Here is a 19559-nt window from a genome sequence, read left to right as displayed (position 1 = left end):
TCCAGGTCATGATCTCACAGTTTGTGAGTTCAAGCCCTGCACTGAGCTGTATGCTGACAGTGCAGAGGCCTGCTTGTGCTTCTCTCTCTCTCTCTCTCTCTCTCTCTCTGCCCCTCCCCCCCCCCACACACACACACTCACTCTCTCAAAATAAATAAACCTAAAAAAATATGTGAGCCCAAATGCACTATAAAATAGTATATAATGTCCATAGTTGTTATTTCTGGATGGTAGGGCTGTAGATGATTTTTCTTAAATGAATGGATATTACTTTGATGTGAGGAAAAAGCAAACTTTTTTTCTTTAATGTAAAAACACTTCAAAATCTTACCTATTACCACCACCAGGATCTCCTTTTGGTATTTACTTTTTGGACTTTGATCATTTACACCATTGAGTGAAGAACCATGTTTTGACTTTAAATGCCAAGAACAGTTTTTGGTTTTCTTTACTTATTTTGAGAGAGAGTAGGGTAGGGACAGAGACAATCCCAAGCAGGCTCCACACTGCCAGCATGGAGCCAGATGTGGGGCTCAAACCCATGAACCATGAGATCATGACCTGAGCTGAAATCAAGAGTCAGACGCTTAACTGACTGAGCCACCCAGATGCCCCACCAAGGATAGTTTTTAATTCAACTTTTTAGTCTTTTTAAATGGCACATAAAAATGAGATATTTTATTAAAGCTTGGCATATTGATGTGACTCATCCTGTTCCATAGGTTTTCATTGCCATATTTAAACAATTTACCATTGTATGTTTTAAGTGCATTACTTTCAGTACTGCTGAATTAATATTTAAAATTTGTTTTTCCTTCATAATTTAATTTCAGTATCCCAAGATTCTTGGGCTGGCTTCATTGCTCAAAGAAAACACAGGGCCCTGCCAATACTGTGGAAGACTGAAATAAACTAGATCAGTACTGCCTTTCTTCTTTTTATACCTGCCTTCAGCAAGTCAGGTTAAATACTATGCTTATATTTCATTGGTTGTTTCTAGGCTCAAAATTTTGATATATTTATGGTTTGTATTTTGTTACTGAGTGTATTTACACACAAAAAATACACATTCTGTTATTTCCCATATCTTACAAAGTCCCTTCTGTATGAAGTTAAAAAGAATCAGTCTCACAAAGATATTAATTGCCTTGGTTTTATTTTCATTTTGTGTTATCTATAGCAATTCAAACTACCTTTTTACTACTATGGTCCTGAGGTAAAACCTAAATTTTTGAATAGGTTAACAATAATTGCGTTTGTGTTGAATATTTCAGGAAATAAACTTTTTTGTTTTATGCCATCTTGTAATCTCTATTAAAAGAGGCTCAGTAAAATAGAGCATAAACTTCCTTTTGTTCTTAAGCTGTAAAGATCTCTACATTTCCAGATGGTCTATAAAGATAGTTACGTGAAATAAATATCTATAGTTGAAATGCAAACACTTTTCATTGTGCAAATACTGAAACCTATTTTTTACAATACAGTTTGTTTCTAACCATATCAGAGCTATGTTTTACAATTAATGAAAGATTTCAAAAAAATACAAAGTTACATCAATCTGATCTTAATATGCCCTGGTATTCCTGTCTAATTTGTAAAGTGGTTGTAAGAAAGATTAGACAAGTTTTAGTTCTTCAGGGCTTTTCAAAGGTTAAAGGCATTCTTATTTGGAATTAAGTAGGAGATATTATTTTCCCCCATTTAATATAAAAACGATACATTTACTCTGAGAGAGTTCTCAGCTTACCTTTGGTTAAGGTTAATTAATTTACTTCTTATTGAATGTTTGATCTAGATTTAGGCAAATAGCAACTGATCACCTTTGTGTTCTATGTCTATCCTGTCCTTCCTTTCACTCCCTACTAAATATGTGGTTTGTTTCCTTTATTAGCAATGTAGGTGTAATATAGCCAGATTTCTGCTTCTGGCCTGTAATGACTGAACTTCAAATAATTAATACTGAAAAAAATATGGTTACCTTCATTTTAATAACAAAGTTTTCAATGTGCTCTTCAAAAATGGAGTTGTTAGATTTGTTGAAATTATAACTGAACTTGCTAAGCCAGTTAATGTCACTTTTGGGTTAAAGGAACAACCACACACTCTGTACTGAGAGAAGAAATTTTAAGAGAATCTCAGAACTGAATAAGATCTATTGTGTGTGAGGGTTTTTTTTTTTGTTTTTTTTTTTTTTTTGAGGACTTTTGTTCTTTCTTTGAAAATTGAAGTCCTTATCTGTACACATTTATAGTCTGGAATTCAGGGTTCTGGCTTGGCGAAACCAGTGGTTTTCCTCTTTGGTGAGGTGTCTTTGTTTATACAAGATAACGTGCATGTGAAGGAAATACATAAATTATTTCTGAACTAATGCATTAGTGAAAGGAAATTAGTTAAAGAAAAATGGCACAAACTCATGATATAAAGTTAGCAATTTCTGGAAGTAAAGTTGAGAGCACAGAGTCACCATAGGCATAGAATTTAAATTATGATTATGAATCACGACCCTTGGTGATTGAATTTGGCAGAACACTAACAGAACTAGTGCATTCTGGAGAATTTTACTGAAGAAAAAAATCCTTCTGAAAGGGTAACCAAATAAAAAAATGGAAATAAGCATGAAAAGATTACATAATCTTTTCCTGAGTCCATGTTTCTGATCCTCAGGTAAGGTCTTTCCAGCCTCTGCAGTATTGCAACATAGTAGCGATTTTCTGGAGAGCTCATGGGTGGTTCAGATTGTAGCTAGCTAGGCCAGAATGCTATGCATGGAGGTGGATGGCACTTTACCCACCCTGGTCTGTTTCTTCTATATACAGTGACTCAGACATTACAATCCATTCTTTTGTAAACAATCAATAAGCTTGTTTAAAACTAGGAGCACATGGAAACTGCTGTGAACAACTTAGTTAAAATGTTTCCTTATGGAGATGCAATGAACTGGATGTCAAAAATAAGAATTTCTTATTCTGAAGAAATTGTCTCAAAACAGAGGGTGGGCAAGAAAAAAGAACAGGATATTGACTGACACATTTATACAGTGGCTATGTGTTCATTAGCTTACACTAACTTCCCTCCAGTAAGGATAACAGTTTTTCCATAGTAATCAAGCAGAGCCTCAGATGATGTCACCCACAAAAAGGAAAAAAGTGGGAAAAATAAGACCGGTTCTTACTGATCATGTAGAGCCTTTCTATGATGGCCAGAAAATCTTGGTTAAATCATGTCAAGAAAAAGGTTGTAAGTGAATGTGTAAGGATAGGTGTACCCTTACATGTATAAGGATAAGTTGTTTAGCATTTTTCCCTCATTCAGAAAGAAGTTTCTGGGTAATTTCAGGAATACTATTGCCACTTGCTTAGGGATTGTCCTCCCCTTGTTTTCTTTTCAGAAAGAATATGAATACTGTATATTACGGTAGCAATGTGTAAAAAAAAAAACAAAACAAAAAAAAAACTAGGCCCGGAGACACCTGTACAATGTCTTGAATGTTACTAGACATTCTTGTGGCTTAGGAGATGGGTTATGTTTCTGCAGAGGATGGATTTAGCAAACAAATCATCCTGCTACTTCCCTATGAAAATTCAATCATGGAATTGAGGGGTGTCCACGATTCTGTATGAAGGAAAAAAACTAATACTACATTTTAGCCTCCAGGTGGAGAAAAGCACCAAGTTCTCTGTGATTTCATGAAAGCAAATTGAGTTCTCAAATCTTAATCTATTTTTCTAGCTAAAAACAAAACTAGTCTGGTTCTAGTGCTATTTTCCACAACAGAAAACTCCCCCTGCTACGGTTTTATTTAAAAACCAACCCCAAATCACAACCCAATTTACATGCTGTCTTTATCCACATATAGAAGTCTCACAGCCAGCAAGGCAACTTGAACATAAAAGGCTTTCCAAAGAAAAAAGCCCAACTCCTTATTTACAGAATTATTCCTTCCTGTTATCTTGAAACAAATTTTGATATCCATTTCACACTCAACAGTTTGTAATATTTTCAACATATTATCAAGATAGCTGCAGATCCAAGATACTAAAGAGATACTTAATCTATTCAGATGTGGTCCTTACCATCTGTTTAAAGTTGGCTAAAAAGTGTTATATCCATGAACACGATGCTTTTGTATATGTGTTACAATATAAACCCCTTTCCGCAAAGGCAGTATGTTATAAAACTGATGTCTCAAGGCCACTGAAGTGACAACATAATTTCAATCAAGCATTAAGAAGTTCATCATCTGAGTGTCCAATAGCATCTGGGTTTGAAAGTGGATCCAAGTCTGCAAATAGATTGAACCAGGCTGACATGTCTTGGTTACCACTGCTGGGAGCTATTAAAGAAGAAAAAACACAATGAAGAGTCTCATATTTTTTAAATCACATCACCATTTACATGATTTTAAAGTAGATGCTTCTTCTGAATACAAAAATTTAAGACGACTGACAAGAATGAACTATCAATTACATCTCCTTGGTAATTCTGAGACGTGAATGCAGGTACCTTGTGCTTTGCTGAGGACCTTATATGTAAGTATTTTCATGTTGCTCTGAGAAATGATTAAAAGTGAAAAGGCAAATGAGGCACCTGGGTGGCTCAGTCGGTTGAGCGTCTGACTTCAGCTCAGGTCATGATCCCATGGTTCATGGGTTCAAGCCCCATGTTCAGGTTCTGTACTGACAACTCAGAGCCTGGAGCTTGCTTTGGAGTCTGTGTCTCCCTCTCTCTGCCCCTCCCCTGCTCATTCTCTCTCTCTCTCCCTCCCTCCCTCTCTCTCTCTCAAAAAATAAAAACATTAAAAAGATTTTTTTTCAATTAAAAAAAAAGTAAAAAAGGCAGGTGGTAGTAAAGGCTTCTTAGAAACACTGAGATGGGCACCTGGGTGACTTAGTTGGTTAGGTGTCCAACTTCAGCTCAGGTCATGATCTCACAGTTCATGAGTTTGAGCTCCATGTCAGGCTCTGTGCTGACAGCTCAGAACCTGGAGCCTGCTTGGGATTCTGTGTCTCCCTCTCTCTCTGCCCCTCCCTCACTCACATTCTGTCTTTCTCAAAAATAAAAAAGAAACACTGAGATAGTTTATAGAAGTCTCTCAGGTAAGGTTCAAAAGTAAAAGTAACGTTTGTTCCTACAAAGTAGGAACATTACATTTGTAAATGTGTTTAAAAATCTACATGATAAAATACTGAAATATTAAACATAAGGGGAAGAAAATCCTTCCGATCCTATTACATTAACATACCCAACAGTTCCTATTTTGGTTTACAGCAGTTTCCTTTGTCTTTTCCATGTGCACTTTACAAATTCTTGATGAACATCTTATAGAGTGGATTGTGTTCAGGTACAACTTTCTGTTAACCAATTCCCTCTTACCTCTCTGTGGAGACTAGAAAACCATATATATCAATAGTCTACAGGTTGTACTGGGGCAAATATTTCAAGGATATACATTTAGACTCAAGGCTGAGACTAGTAAAAGAATGCACAATGGCACACAAGTGAGTCATCTCAGAAGGCTATGCTCTTGAGGGTCAAGGGATCCAGTAGCAGAGCTAAGACCCAGGGGACAATATAAAAACCTAGATATGAAATGAGTGACTCAGTGAGAAGAGAATGGAAAGCAATCATATGCAGAAGAGTCTAGGGCAACCCTCTTTTACAAACATGGTTCCCACTTTCCACAAACCAGTGGACTGTAGTTTGGACTGTGGAGGATCCCATTCCTCAAAGATAAGGACAGAGTGAAAGGCTTCTGTTTATGTCCACTTCTATTTCTAGAAAACTCCCAAGTTAGTGTCAGTTCTGGCCTTGAGTCCTCAGCACACTACCTACTAATAAGTAATTATGGCAAGTCATTTACCTCAAGGACTCTTATTTACCCATCTGTAAAGTAGTAATAATTTGTCATTAAACTAGGATACCTGAGAGTGAACAAGGGGACCATTAATAAGTATCCTGGAAAAGAGCAATACAGACCTACCTCAAGAAGCAAGAAAATTTTCAAACAACCTAATCTTACATGTAAAGGAGCTAGAAAATGAAGAAGAAACAAAACCCAAAACCAATGGAAGGAAATAAAGATTAGAGTGGAAATAAAAGAGAAACTAAAAAATCCCAATAAAACAGATCAATCAAACTGGGAGCTGGTTCTTTGAAAAGATCATAAAATTGACAAACCTTTAGCCAGACTCATTAAAAAAAAAAAAAGGACTCAAAATTAGAACTGAAAGAGGAGAAATAACACCACAGAAAGGATAAGAGAATATTATGAAAAGTTATATGCCAAAAAATGGATAAATTCACAGAAACATATCTCCCAAAACTGAATCAGAGGAAATAGAAAATTTGAACAGACCAATTAACAGCAATGAAATTGAATCAGTAATAAAAAAAAAATCCCCAGACTGGACACCTTCACTGGCAAATTCTACCAAACATTTAAAAAAGTGTTAATACCTATCCTTCCCAAACTATTCCAAAAAGTACAAGAGGAAGGAAAACTTCTAAATTCATTATGTGCATTTGTAAATTCATGTATATGTGATATACATGATAAAGAAAACACAAAAAAAGAGACCTACAGGCCAATATCTCTCAATATAGACGCAAAAATCCTCAACAAAACACTAGCAAACTGAATCCAACCATACATTAAAAAAAAAAATCATTCACCATGATCAAGTGGGATTTATTCCTGGAATGCAAGGTGGTTCATTATTTGCAAATCAATCAATGAGATACATCAATCACATCAATAAGAAAAAGGATAAACACCAGATGGTCATTTCAACAGATGCAGAAAAAGCATGTGACAAAGTAAGTACAATATCCATTCAGGATAAAAACCCTCAACAAAGCAGGTCTAGAGGGAATATAACTCAACATAATAAAGCCCTTATATAAAAAAACCCATAGCTAACCTCATACTCAATTGTGAAAACTGAGAGCTTTTCCTTTAAGGTTAAGAACAAGATAAGGATGCCTACTCTTACCACTTTTATTCAACATAGTACTGGAAGTCCTAGCCACAGCAATTAGTCAACATAAAGAGATAAAAGGCATCCAAACTGGTAAGGAAGAAGTCAAACTTCCACTATTTGTAGATGACATGATTATATATAGAAAAAACCCGTAAGACTCCACCAAAAAAGTACTAGAACTGACAAATGTATTAAAGTTGCAGGACACAAAATCAATGTATAGAAATCCATTTCATTCCTATCACTAATAATGAAGCAGCAAAAAGTGAAATTAAGAAAATAATCCCATTTACAATTACACCAAAAATAATAAAATTCTCAGGAATAAACTTAACCAAGGATGTCAAAGAGCTGTACTCTGGAAATTATAACACACTGATGAAAGAAATTGAAGATGACACAAATAAATGGACAGATGCTCATGGACTGGGAGAACAAACACTGTTAAATGTCCATACTACACAAAGAAACCTACAGATTTAATGCAATCTCTATCAAAATACCAACAGCAGTTTTAACTGAACTGAGAACAAATAATCCTAAATTTGCACGGAACCACCAAAGATCCTGAAAAGCCAAAGCAATTTTGAAAAAGAAGAACAAAACTGGAGACATCACAATCTCAGATTTCAAGATATATTACAAAACTGTAGTAATCAAAACAATATGGTACAAAAAAAAAAGAAAAAACAGTATGGTAGTGGCACACCAATAAACACATAGATCAATGGAACATAACAGAGAACCCAGAAATAAATCCACAGTTATATGGTTCATTAGTCTATGATAAAGGGGCAAGAATATGCAATGGGAAAAAAGTGTCTTCAACAAATGGGCTGGGAAAACCGTACCACCTTCTTACCATACACAAAAATAAACTCAAATGGATTAAAGACCTAAATGTGAGTTTTAAAGCAATAAAAATCCTAGAAGAGAGCATGGGCAGTCATTTCTCTGACATTGGTCATTCTAGCTATGTCTCCTGAGGAAAGGGAAACAAAAGCAAATATAAACATTAAGACAATATCAAAGTTAAAAAGCTTCTGAACAACAAAGGAAACAATCAACAAAAGAGAAAGACAACCTACTGAATAGGAAAAGATAAATGAAGGGCTAGTATCCAAAATACGAAAAGAACTTATACAAATCAACACCCAAAGAATAAATAATCCAATTAAAACTGGGCAGAAGAGGGGTGCCTGAGTGGCTGGGTCGGTTAAGCGGCTGCCTTCAGCTCAGGTCATGATCTCACGGTTCGTGCATTTGAGCCCCACATTAGGCTCTCTGTTGTCTGTGCAGAGCCCACTTCAGATCCTCTATCCCCCTTTCTCTCTACACCTCCCTCCCCCACTGGTCCCCCCCTTCTCTCTCTCAAAAATAAATATATTTTTTTAAATAGGCAGAAGGCATGAACAGATATTGTTCCAAAGACATCCAGATGGTCAACAGACACATGAAGAGATGCTCAACATCAGTCATCATCATGGAAATGCAAATCAAAACCACAATGAGATATCACCTCATAGCTGTCAGGATGGCTAAAATCAAAAACACATGAAACAACAAGGGTTGGTGACGATGTAGAGAAAAAGGAACTCTTGTACACTGTTGGTGGGAATGCATATTGGTGCAGCCACTGTGGAAAACAGTATGGAGGTTCCTCAAAAAATTAATCAGATGATCCCACTAATGGGTATTTACCCAAATAATGAAAAAACTAAGCCAAAAAGATGTATGTATCTCTATGTTTACTGTAGCATTATTTATAATAGCCAAATTATGGAAGCACTCCATGTGTTCATCAATAGATAAATGGATAAAGAAGATGTGGTATACAGGAAAAGCATGGAAGTTTTTTGTGTGTCTTGTGTCCGTGAAATACGCCAGACCAATACTAAACCATCCTACACACCTAGAAAACTGGAGGATTAACACAATAATCTGCACAACCTGAACCACAGAATTCAGCAGGTATGTGGCATGTAGAGGTGAACTTGGGAAGAGAGAAGCTGGTGATGGGCGGGGAGCCGCCTTTGCAGGTATAGAGAGAACGGAGACTGGGGTGGGGGAGAATATGGGAAAAGCACCCCTCCCCAAAAGCAGCTGGAGACAAAGTGGAAAATTGAAACAGCCACAGGGACTAAACTAAAAAGGGAGAAAAGAGAAAGGAGAGGGTTTAAATCCCATTAAGACGATAAACAAGGGGAGTGCAAAGGCTGAAATTCTGCAGCTTGATACCTGGCGGTGCTCTGGTGGGAAGGGGGGAATCCCTAGGAACAGAGTGGGGTCCAGGAGGTTCTCGGGCCACATGGAGAAAAGCAGTTCCACTGCTGGAAGGACAATTGGTAGAGACTGTTGAAGCCACATGGTCCCAACAGACCCCAGAAAACAGCCACATTCGCTGGTGCTGGAACAAGGTCGTTAAGTGTGAAGCCTGGTGTCAGATGTGTGTTGTGATTTTCCATAATCCCTGAAAAGCTGCTGCTACACTATCTCACGAACCTTTTCTGGGACGGGCTGGCACCTGGCCACAGTCTCGGGGCACTGGTAGGAGCAGGGTCCAGCAGGCGTTCCTGGGTGGAGCTGGCATTCAGCCATTGTTCAGTGAGACCCTCCCGCAGAGGGACAGAACGGGTCAAAGCCACAGTCCTTCAGAAATAAGGGACCAGGGAAAAGAGCTGCATCTGAGACAAGACGTGGGAGAGGGGTACTGCTTGGTCATGGACAGTGAAGCAGCAGCGAGTGGACGAAAGCTGAAGACAGAGGACAGTGCACGATTGCTGATCGGAGAGAATGGAGTTCCCATACTAGAGACTAGGTACTGGGTGATGCCATTTTCACTGCTCCGGTGCATGCACATATGGCCTACGAGCGCTGCAGCAGTCCGCCCCAGTGTACTAGAGGCGCCATCTAGTGGGGAACGGAGCTGTTACACTGAGCCCTGCCCAACTGGGCCAACCTCGCCCTTCAAGAACACAAGTCTCACAGCCTACTTAGTTTATGACTATTAAGTGCTACATAGTCTGACTTCTAGGGGAAAACGAAGTAATTTAAGTCCTATTTCAATATGTTAGGAGGTCCATCTATTCAATTTTCTTTCGTTTTCTTTTTTCTCTCTTTTACACTATTCTTTTTCTTGAATACAGAAAGAAGAAATTCATTTTTATTTTCACTTATTAAAAAAATTTTTTTACTATATTTTTTACTTTTGTGTAAATTTTTTCAAATTCTATCTTACTTCCATCATTCTATTTTAGTCTACTTCAGTGTATTCACCTTTTCAAATTTTCAAACGATTTCCTTGTTTTTTTTTTCTTTTTTGTTTTTCTTTTTCTTGAATGCAGAAAGTGAAAAACTTCATTTTTACTTTCAATTTCTATTAAAAATATTTTTCTTTAATTTTTTACATTTTTCTCTTTATGTAAATTTTTTTCAAATTCTATTTCCATCACTTTATTTTAGTCTACTACAGTACACTAAAAGTATTCACTTTTTCAAATTTTCAAATGATTTCTTTTTTTTCTCTTTTTTGTTTTTTTAGTTTCTTTTTCTTGAATATAGAAAGAGAAAAAAATTCATTTTTATTTTTACTTTTTATTAAAAATATTTTTTTCTGAGGGGGCTTCTGGGAAGATGGCAAAGTAGGAGGATGCTAGGCTCACCGCGTCCTGCAGATCACTTAGATTCCACCCACACCTGCTTAAATAACCCAGAAAATCGCCAGAAGACTAACAGAACGGATTCTCTGGAGCCAAGTGTAGACAAGAGGTCCACAGAAGAGGGTAGGAAGGGCAGAGAGGCGGTGTGCACTACACGGACTGGCGGGAGGGAGCCGGGGCGGAGAGGTGGCCTGCCGGCAAAGCAGAGACCCCGAGTCTGGCTTGCAAAAACGGAGGGGCCGGACGGAGTGTGTTCTGACAGCAAGTGGGACTTAACATCTGGAAGGTTATAACTTAACAGATCTACTTGGAGAGCGGGAGGGATGGAGGACAACGGGAGGGAGAGTTGTTGAGCCCTGGACAACAGAGCGAAGCTTGGCGGGGAACAAAGACGCTCGCCAGCGCCATCTCCCTCGCCCATCCCCCAGCCAAAACCACAAAGGGAACTAGTTCCTGTCAGGGAACTTGCTTGCACCGCACAAACACCCAACGCTGTGCTTCTGCAGATCCATCCCTCTGGTACCAGGTCTGACTCCCTCCCGGTGCTGCAGGGCCCCTCCCTAAGCAGATCTCCGAAGGAAAAGTGAGCTGAGCCTGCGCCTCCTGCCCCTGTGCACCTTGCCGATCCACCCCAGCTAATACGCCAGATCCCCAGCACCACAAGCCTGGCAGTGTGCAAGTAGCCCAGACAGGCCATGCAACCCCACCCCACAGTGAATCTCGCCCCTAGGAGAGGGGAAGAGAAGGTACACACAAGTCTGACGGTGGCCCCAGCAGTGGGCTGGGGGCAGACATCAGGTCTGACTGCAGCACCGCCCACCAATGCAAGTTATTCAAGACAGCATAGGAGAAGTGCCCTGCAGTTCTGCACCACTCCAGGGACTATCCAAAAAGACGAAACGGAAGAATTCCCCTCAAAAAAACTTCCAGGAAATACCAACAGCTACTGAACTGATCAAAAAGGATTTAAACAATATAACAGAAAGTGAATTTAGTATAATAGTCATAAAATTAATCGCTGGGCTTGAAAACAGTATAAAGGACAGCAGAGAATCTATTGCTACAGAGATCAAAGGACTAAGGAACAGCCAGGAGGAGCTAAAAAATGATATAAATGAGTGGCAAAATAAAATGGACACAACCACGGCTCGGATTAAAGAGGCAGAGGAGAGAATAGGGGAACTAGAAGATAAAATTATGGAAAAAGAAGCTGAGAAAAAGAGAGATAAAAAAATCCAGGAGTATGAGGGGAAAATTAGAGAACTAAGTGAGGCCTAAAGAGAAATAATCTACGAATAATTGGTATTCCAGAGGAGGAAGAGAGAGGCAAAGGTGCTGAAGGTGTACTTGAAGAAATAATAGCTGAGAACTTCCCTGATCTGGGGAAGGAAAAAGGCATTGAAATCCAAGAGGCACAGAGAACTCCCTTCAGACATACCTTGAATCGATATTCTGCACAACATATCATAGTTAAACTGGCAAAATATAAGGATAAAGAGAAAATTCTGAAAGCAGCTAGGGATAAGCATGCTCTAACATATAAAGGGAGACCAATAAGACTCGTGACGGATCTCTCTACTGAAACTTGACAGGCCAGAAAGGAATGGCAGGAAATCTTCAATATGATGAACAGAAAAAAATATGCAGCCGAGAATCCTCTATCCAGCAAATCTGTATTTAGAATAGAAGGAGAGATAAAGGTCTTACCAAACAAACAAAAACTAAGGAATTTATCACCACTAAACCAGCCCTACAAGAGATCCTAAGGGGATCCTGTGAGACAAAGTACCAGAGACATCGCTACAAGCATGAAACCTACAGACATCACAATGACTCTAAACCAGTATCTGTCTATAACAACACTGAATGTAAATGGACTAAATGCGCCAACCAAAAGACACAGGGTATCAGAATGGATAAAAAAATAAGACCCATCTATTTGCTGTCTACAAGAGACTCATTTTAGACCTGAGGACACTTTCACATTGAAAGTGAGGGGATGGAGAACTATCTATCATGCTCCTGGAAGTCAAAAGAAAGCTGGAGTAGCCATACTTATATCAGACAAAGTAGACTTTAAATTAGAAGCTGTAACAAGAGATGAAGAAGGGCATTATATAATAATTACAGGGTCTATCCATCAAGAAGAACTAACAATTATAAATGTCTATGCGCCGAATATGGGAGCCCCCAAATATATAAAACAATTACTCACAGACATAAGCAATCTTATTGACCAGAATGTGGTAATTGCAGGGACTTTAATACCCCACTTACAACAATGGATAGATCTTCTAGACACAGGATCAATAAAGAAACAAGGGCCCTGAATGATACATTGGATCAGATAGACTTAACAGATATAATTAGAACTCTGCATCCCAAAGCAACAGAATATACTTTCTTCTCGAGTGCACATGGAACATTCTCCAAGACATATCACATACTGGGTCACAAAACAGCCCTTCATAAGTACACAAGAATTGAGATCATACCATGCATACTTTCAGACCACAATGCTATGAAGCTTGAAATCAACCACAGGAAAAAATCTGGAAAACCTCCAAAAGCATGGAGGTTAAAGAACACCATACTAAAGAATGAATGGGGAAAAAAAAAAAGAATGAATGGGTCAACCAGGCAATTAGAGAAGAAATTTAAAAATATATGGAAACAAACAAAAATGAAAATACAACAATCCAAACGCTTTGGAATGCAGCGAAGGCAGTCCTGAGAGGAAAATACATTGCAACCAGGCCTATCTCAAGAAACAAGAAAAATCCCAAATACAAAATCTAACAGCACACCTAAAGGAAATAGAAGCAGAGCAGCAAAGACACCCCAAACCCAGCAAGAGAAATAATAAAAATTAGAGCATAAATAAACAATATAGAATCTAAAAACTGTAGAGCAGATCAGTGAAACCAAGAGTTGGTTTTTTGAAAAAATAAACAAAATTGATAAACCTCTAGCCAGGCTTCTCAAAAAGAAAAGGGAGATGACCCAAATAGATAAAATCATGATTGAAAATGGAATTATTACAACCAATCCCTCAGAAATACAAGCAATTACCAGGGAATACTATGAAAAATTATATGCCAACAAATTGGACAACCTGGAAGAAATGGACAAATTCCTAAGCACCCATGCACTTCCAAAACTCAAACAGGAAGAAATAGAAAGCTTGAACAGACCCATAACCAGCGAAGAAATTCAATCAGTTATCAAAAATCTCCCAACAAATAAGAGTCCAGGACCAGATGGCTTCCCAGGGGAATTCTACCAGACATTTAAAGCAGAGATAATACCTACCCTTCTCAAGCTATTCCAAAAAACAGAAAGGGAAGGAAAACTTCCAGACTCAATCTACGAAACCAGTATTTGATTCCTAAACCAGACAGAGACCCAGCAGAAAAAGAAAACTACAGGCCAATATCCCTGATGAATATGGATGCAAAAATTCTCAACAAGAGACTAGCAAATCGAATTCAACAGCTTATAAAAAGTATTATTCACCATGATCAAGTGGGATTCATTCCTGGGCTGCAGGGCTGGTTCAACATTCACAATCAATCAACGTGATACATCACATTAATAAAAGAAAAGATAAGAACCATATGATCCTGTCAACTGATGCAGAAAAAGCATGTGACAAAATTCAGCATCCTTTCTTAATAAAAACCCTCGAGAAAGTCGGGATAGAAGGAACATACTTAAAGATCATAAAAGCCATTTATGAAAAGCCCACAGCTAATATCATCCTCAATGGGGAAAAACTGAGAGCTTTTTCCCTGAGATCAGGAACACGACAGGGATGTTCACTCTCACCACTGTTGTTTAACATAGTGTTGGAAGTCCTAGCATCAGCAATCAGACAACAAAAGGAAATCAAAGGCATCAAAATTGGCAATGATGATGTCAAGCTTTCACTTTTTGCAGATGACATATTATACATGGAAAATCCGACAGACTCCACCAAAAGTCTGCTAGAACTGATATATGAATTCAGCAAAGTTGCAGGATACAAAATCAATGTACAGAAATCAGTTGCATTCTTATACACTAAAAATGAAGCAACAGAAAGACAAATAAAGAAACTGATCCCATTCACAATTGCACCAAGAAGCATAAAATACCTAGGAATAAATCTAACCAAAGATGTACAAGATCTGTATGCTGAAAATTATAGAAAGCTTATGAAGGAAGTTGAAGAAAATATAAAGAAATGGAAAAACATTCCGTGCTTATGGGTTCGAAGAATAAATATTGTTAAAATGTCAATACTACCCAAAGCAATCTACACCTTCAATGCAATCCCAATCAACATTGCACCAGCATTCTTCTTGAAGCTAGAACAAGCAATCCTAAAATTCATGTGGAACTACAAAAGGCCCCGAATAGCCAAAATAATTTTGAAGAAGAAGACCAAAGCGGGAGGCATCACAATCCCAGATTTTAGCCTCTACTACAAAGCTGTAATCATCAAGACAGCATGGTATTGGCACAAAAACAGACACATAGACCAATGGAAGAGAATAAATACTTCAGAATTGGACCCACAAATGTATGGCCAACTAATCTTTGACAAGGCAGGAAAGAAGAGCCAATGGAAAAAAGACAGTCTCTTTAACAAATGGTGCTGGGAGAACTGGACAGTAACATGCAGAAGGATGAAACTAGACCACTTTCTCACACCATTCACAAAAATATACTCAAAATGGATAAAGGACCTGAATGTGAGACAGGAAACCATCAAAACCCTAGAGGAGAAAGCAGGAAAAGACCTCTCCGACCTCAGCTGCAACACTTTCTTACTTGACACATCCCCAAAGGCAAGGGAATTAAAAGCAAAAATGAACTATTGGGGCCTCATCAAGATAAAAAGCTTCTGCACAGCAAAGGAAACAATCAACAAAACTAAAAGGCAACCAATGGAATGGGAAAAGATATTTGCAAATGACATATCAGACAAAGGGCTAGTATCCAAAATCTATAAAGAGCTCACCAAACTCCACACCCGAAAACAAATAATCCAGGGAAGAAATGGGCATAAAACATGAATAGACACTCTAAAGAAGACACACAGATGGCCAACAGGCACATGAAAAGATGCTCAACATCGCTCATCAGGGAAATACAAATCAAAACCACACTCAGATATCACCTCACGCCAGTCAGAGTGGCTAAAAGGAACAAATTGGGAGACTATAGATGCTGGAGAGGATGTGGAGAATCGGGAACCCTCTTGCACTGTTGGTGGGAATGCAAATTGGTGCAGCCACTCTGGAAAGCAGTGTGGAGGTTCCTCAAAAAATTAAAAATAGACCTACTCTGTGACCCAGCAGTAGCACTGCTGGGAATTTACCCAAGGGATACAAGAGTGCTGATGCATAGGGGCACTTGTACCCCAATGTTCATAGCAGCACTCAACAATAGCCAAATTGTGGAAAAAGCCTAAATGTCCATGAACTGATGAATGGATAAAGAAATTGTGGTTTATATACACAATGGAGTACTACGTGGCAATGAGAAAGAATGAAATATGGTCCTTTGTAGCAATGTGGATGGAACTGGAGAGTGTGATGCTAAGTGAAATAAGCCATACAGAGAAAGACAGATACCATATGTTTTCAGTCTTATGTGGATCCTGAGAAACTTAACAGAAACCCATGGTGGAGGGGAAGGCAAAAAAAAGAGGTTAGAGTGGGAGAGAGCCAAAGCATAAGAGACTGTTAAAAACTGAGAACAAACTTAGGGCTGATGGGGGGTGGGATAGGTAAGGGAGGGTGGGTGATGGGTAATGAAGAGGGCATCTTTTGGGATGAGCACTGGGTGTTGTATGGAAACCAATTTGACAATAAATTTCATCTATTAAAAAAATAAAAAAATAAAAGTTTTTAAAAGCAAAAAATTTTTTTTTCCTACTATATTCTTTACTTTGTGTAATTTTTTTTCAAATTCTATTTTACTCCCATCATCTTAGCGTACTTCGGTGTATTACTTTTTTCAAATTCTCAATTTCCTTTTTTTCCCTCCCTTTGTTTTTTCTCTAATCAGTCAAACCACTTTCAACACTCAGACCAAAACATGCCTAGGATCTAGCATCATTTATTAGATTTTGTGTGTGTATTTGTGTGTTTAATTTTTTAATTTTAATATATTTTTAATTTTAATTTCTCTACTTTATTAATTCCTTTTCTCCTTTCGAAATGACAAAACGAAAGAATTCACCCCAAAATAAAGAGCACGAGGAAATGACAGCCAGGGATTTAACCAACACAGATACAAGCAACATGTCTGAACCAGAATTTAGAATCACAATAATAAGAATACTAGCTGGAGTCGAAAATAGACTAGAATTCCTTTCTGCAGAGATAAAAGAAGTAAAAACTAGTCAGAACGAAATAAAAAAAGCTATAACCGAGCTGCAATCACGGATGGATGCTGCGGCGGCAAGGATGGATGAGGCAGAACAGAGACTCAGCGATATAGAGGACAAACTTACAGAGAATAATAAAGCAGAAAAAAAGAGGAAGATTAAGGCAAAAGAGCACGATTTAAAAATTAGAGAAATCAGTGACTCATTAAAAAGGAACAATATCAAAATCATAAGGGTCCCAGAAGAGGAAGAGAGAAAAATGGGGTTATGTGAGCAAATCATAGAAGAAAACTTTCCTAACCTGGGGAAAGACACAGATATCAAAATCCAGGAAGCACAGAGGACTCCTATTAGATTCTACAAAAACCGACCACCAACAAGGCATATCATAGTCAAATTCACAAAATACTCAGGCAAGGAAAGAATCATAAAAGCACTAAGGGAAAAAAAGTCCCTAACCTATAAGGGAAGACAGATCAGGTTTGCAACAGACCTATCCACAGTGACTTGGCAGGCCAGAAACGAGTGGCAGGATATATTCATTCAATGTGCTGAGTCAGAAAAATATGCAGCCAAGAATTCTTTATCCAGCAAGGCTGTTATTCAAAATAGAAGAGATAAAAAGTTGCCTGAACAAAAATTAAATGAGTTTGTGACCACTAAACCAGCCCTGCAAGAAATTTTAAGGGGGACTCTGAGGGGAGAAAAGATGAAAAGATAAATACATACACACATACATACATACATACATACCAAAAGCAACAAAGATTAGAAAGGACCAGAAAACACCACCAGAAACTCCAACTCTACAAGCATCATAATGGCAATAAATTCATATCTTTCAGTAGTCACTGTAAACATCAATGGACTCAATGCTCCAACCAAAAGACACAGGGTAACAGAACTGATAAGAAAACAAGATCTATTTGCAGTTTACAAGAGACCCACTTTAGACCTAAAGACACCTTCAGATTAAAAATAAGGGGATGGAGAAGCATCTATCATGCTAATGGTCAACAAAAGAAAGCCGGAGTAGCCATATTTATATCAGACAATCTAGACTTTAAAGACTGTATCAAGATGCAGAAGGGCATTATATCATAATCAAGGGGTCTATCACCAAGAAGACCTAACAATTGTAAACATTTATGCGCCAAATATGGAGCACCCAAACATATAAATCAATTAATCACAAACATAAAGAAACCCATCAATACTAATACCATAAAAGTAGGAGACTTCAACACCCCACTCACAGCAAAGGACAGATCATCTAATTAAAAAATCAACAAGGAAACAATGGCTTTGAATGATACACTGGACCAGATGGACTCAACAGGTATATTCAGAGCATTTCATCCTAAGGCAGCAGAATACACATTCTTCTCCAGTGCACCTGGAATATTCTCCATAATAGACCATATACTGGGACACAAATCAGCCCTCAGCAAGTACAAAAAGATCAAGATCATACCATACATATTTTCAGACCACAACACTGTAAAATTGAAATCAACCACAAGAAAAAATTTGGAAAGATAACAAATACTTGGAGACTGAAGAACATCCTACTAAAGAATGAATGGGCTAACCAAGAAGTTAAAGAGGAAATTAAAAAGGTCATGGAAGCCAATGAAAATTATAACACCACAACCCAAAAACTCTGGGATGGTCATAGGCAAAGGTGGTCATAAGAGGAAAGTATATAGCAATCCAGGCCTTCCTAAAGAAGGAAGAAAGATCTCAGATACACAACCTAACCTTAAGCCTTAAGGAGCTGGAAAAAGAACAGCAAATAAAACCCAAAACCAGCAGAAGACAGGAAATAATAAAGATTAGAGCAGAAATTAATGCTATCGAAACCAAAAAAAAAAAAACAAACAAACAAACAAAAAAAAAACACAAAACAGTAGAACAGATCAATGAAACCAGAAGCTGGTTCTTTGAAAGAATCAACAAAATTGATAAACGCCTAGCCAGTTTGATCAAAAAGAAAAATGAAAGGACCCAAGTAAATAAACTGAAGAATGAAAGAGGAGAGAGCACAACCAACACAGCAGAAATAAAAACAATAATAAGAGAATATTATGAGCAATTATATGCCAATAAAATGGGCAATCTGGAAAAAATGGACAAATTTCTAGAAACATATACCCTACCAAAACTGAAACAGGAAGAAATCGCAAATCTGAACAGACCCATAACCAGTAAGGAAATCAAATTAGTAATCAAAAATCTGCCAAAACACAAGAGTCCAGGGCCAAATGGCTTTCCAGGGGAATTCTACCAACTATTTAAGGAAGAGTTAACACCTATTCTCTTGAAGGTGTTCCAAAAACAGAAATGGAAGGAAAATTTCCAAACTCTTTCTATGAAGCCGGCATTACCTTGATTCCAAAACCAGACAGAGACCCCACTAAAAAGAACTACAGACCAATTTTCCTGATGAACATGGATGTAAAAATCCTCAACAAGATATTAGCCAACTGGATCCAACAATACATTAAAAAAATTATTCACCACAACCAAGGATTTATACCT

General features: G+C 37.9%; 1 protein-coding gene across 4 annotated transcripts in view; it reads right to left on the bottom strand.

The window, feature by feature from the left end:
- Nucleotides 1-1139: 1139 nt before the first annotated feature.
- Nucleotides 1140-19559, bottom strand: part of ICA1L (islet cell autoantigen 1 like) — a 92656-nt gene continuing 74236 nt past the window's right edge. For all 4 annotated transcript variants that reach the window (XM_058708787.1, XM_058708797.1, XM_058708780.1 and 1 more), the window contains one exon: nucleotides 1140-4333. In XM_058708787.1, the coding sequence (XP_058564770.1) occupies nucleotides 4218-4333 (116 nt within the window). In that variant the 3' untranslated portion in view covers nucleotides 1140-4217. The remainder of the gene's footprint in view (nucleotides 4334-19559) is intronic.

The sequence above is a fragment of the Neofelis nebulosa genome, chromosome 2, assembly GCF_028018385.1.
Source record: "Neofelis nebulosa isolate mNeoNeb1 chromosome 2, mNeoNeb1.pri, whole genome shotgun sequence".
Taxonomy (NCBI): Eukaryota; Metazoa; Chordata; class Mammalia; order Carnivora; family Felidae; genus Neofelis; species Neofelis nebulosa.
Note: the sequence above shows the minus strand (reverse complement) of the source record. Positions and strands in the feature narration are given on the sequence as shown.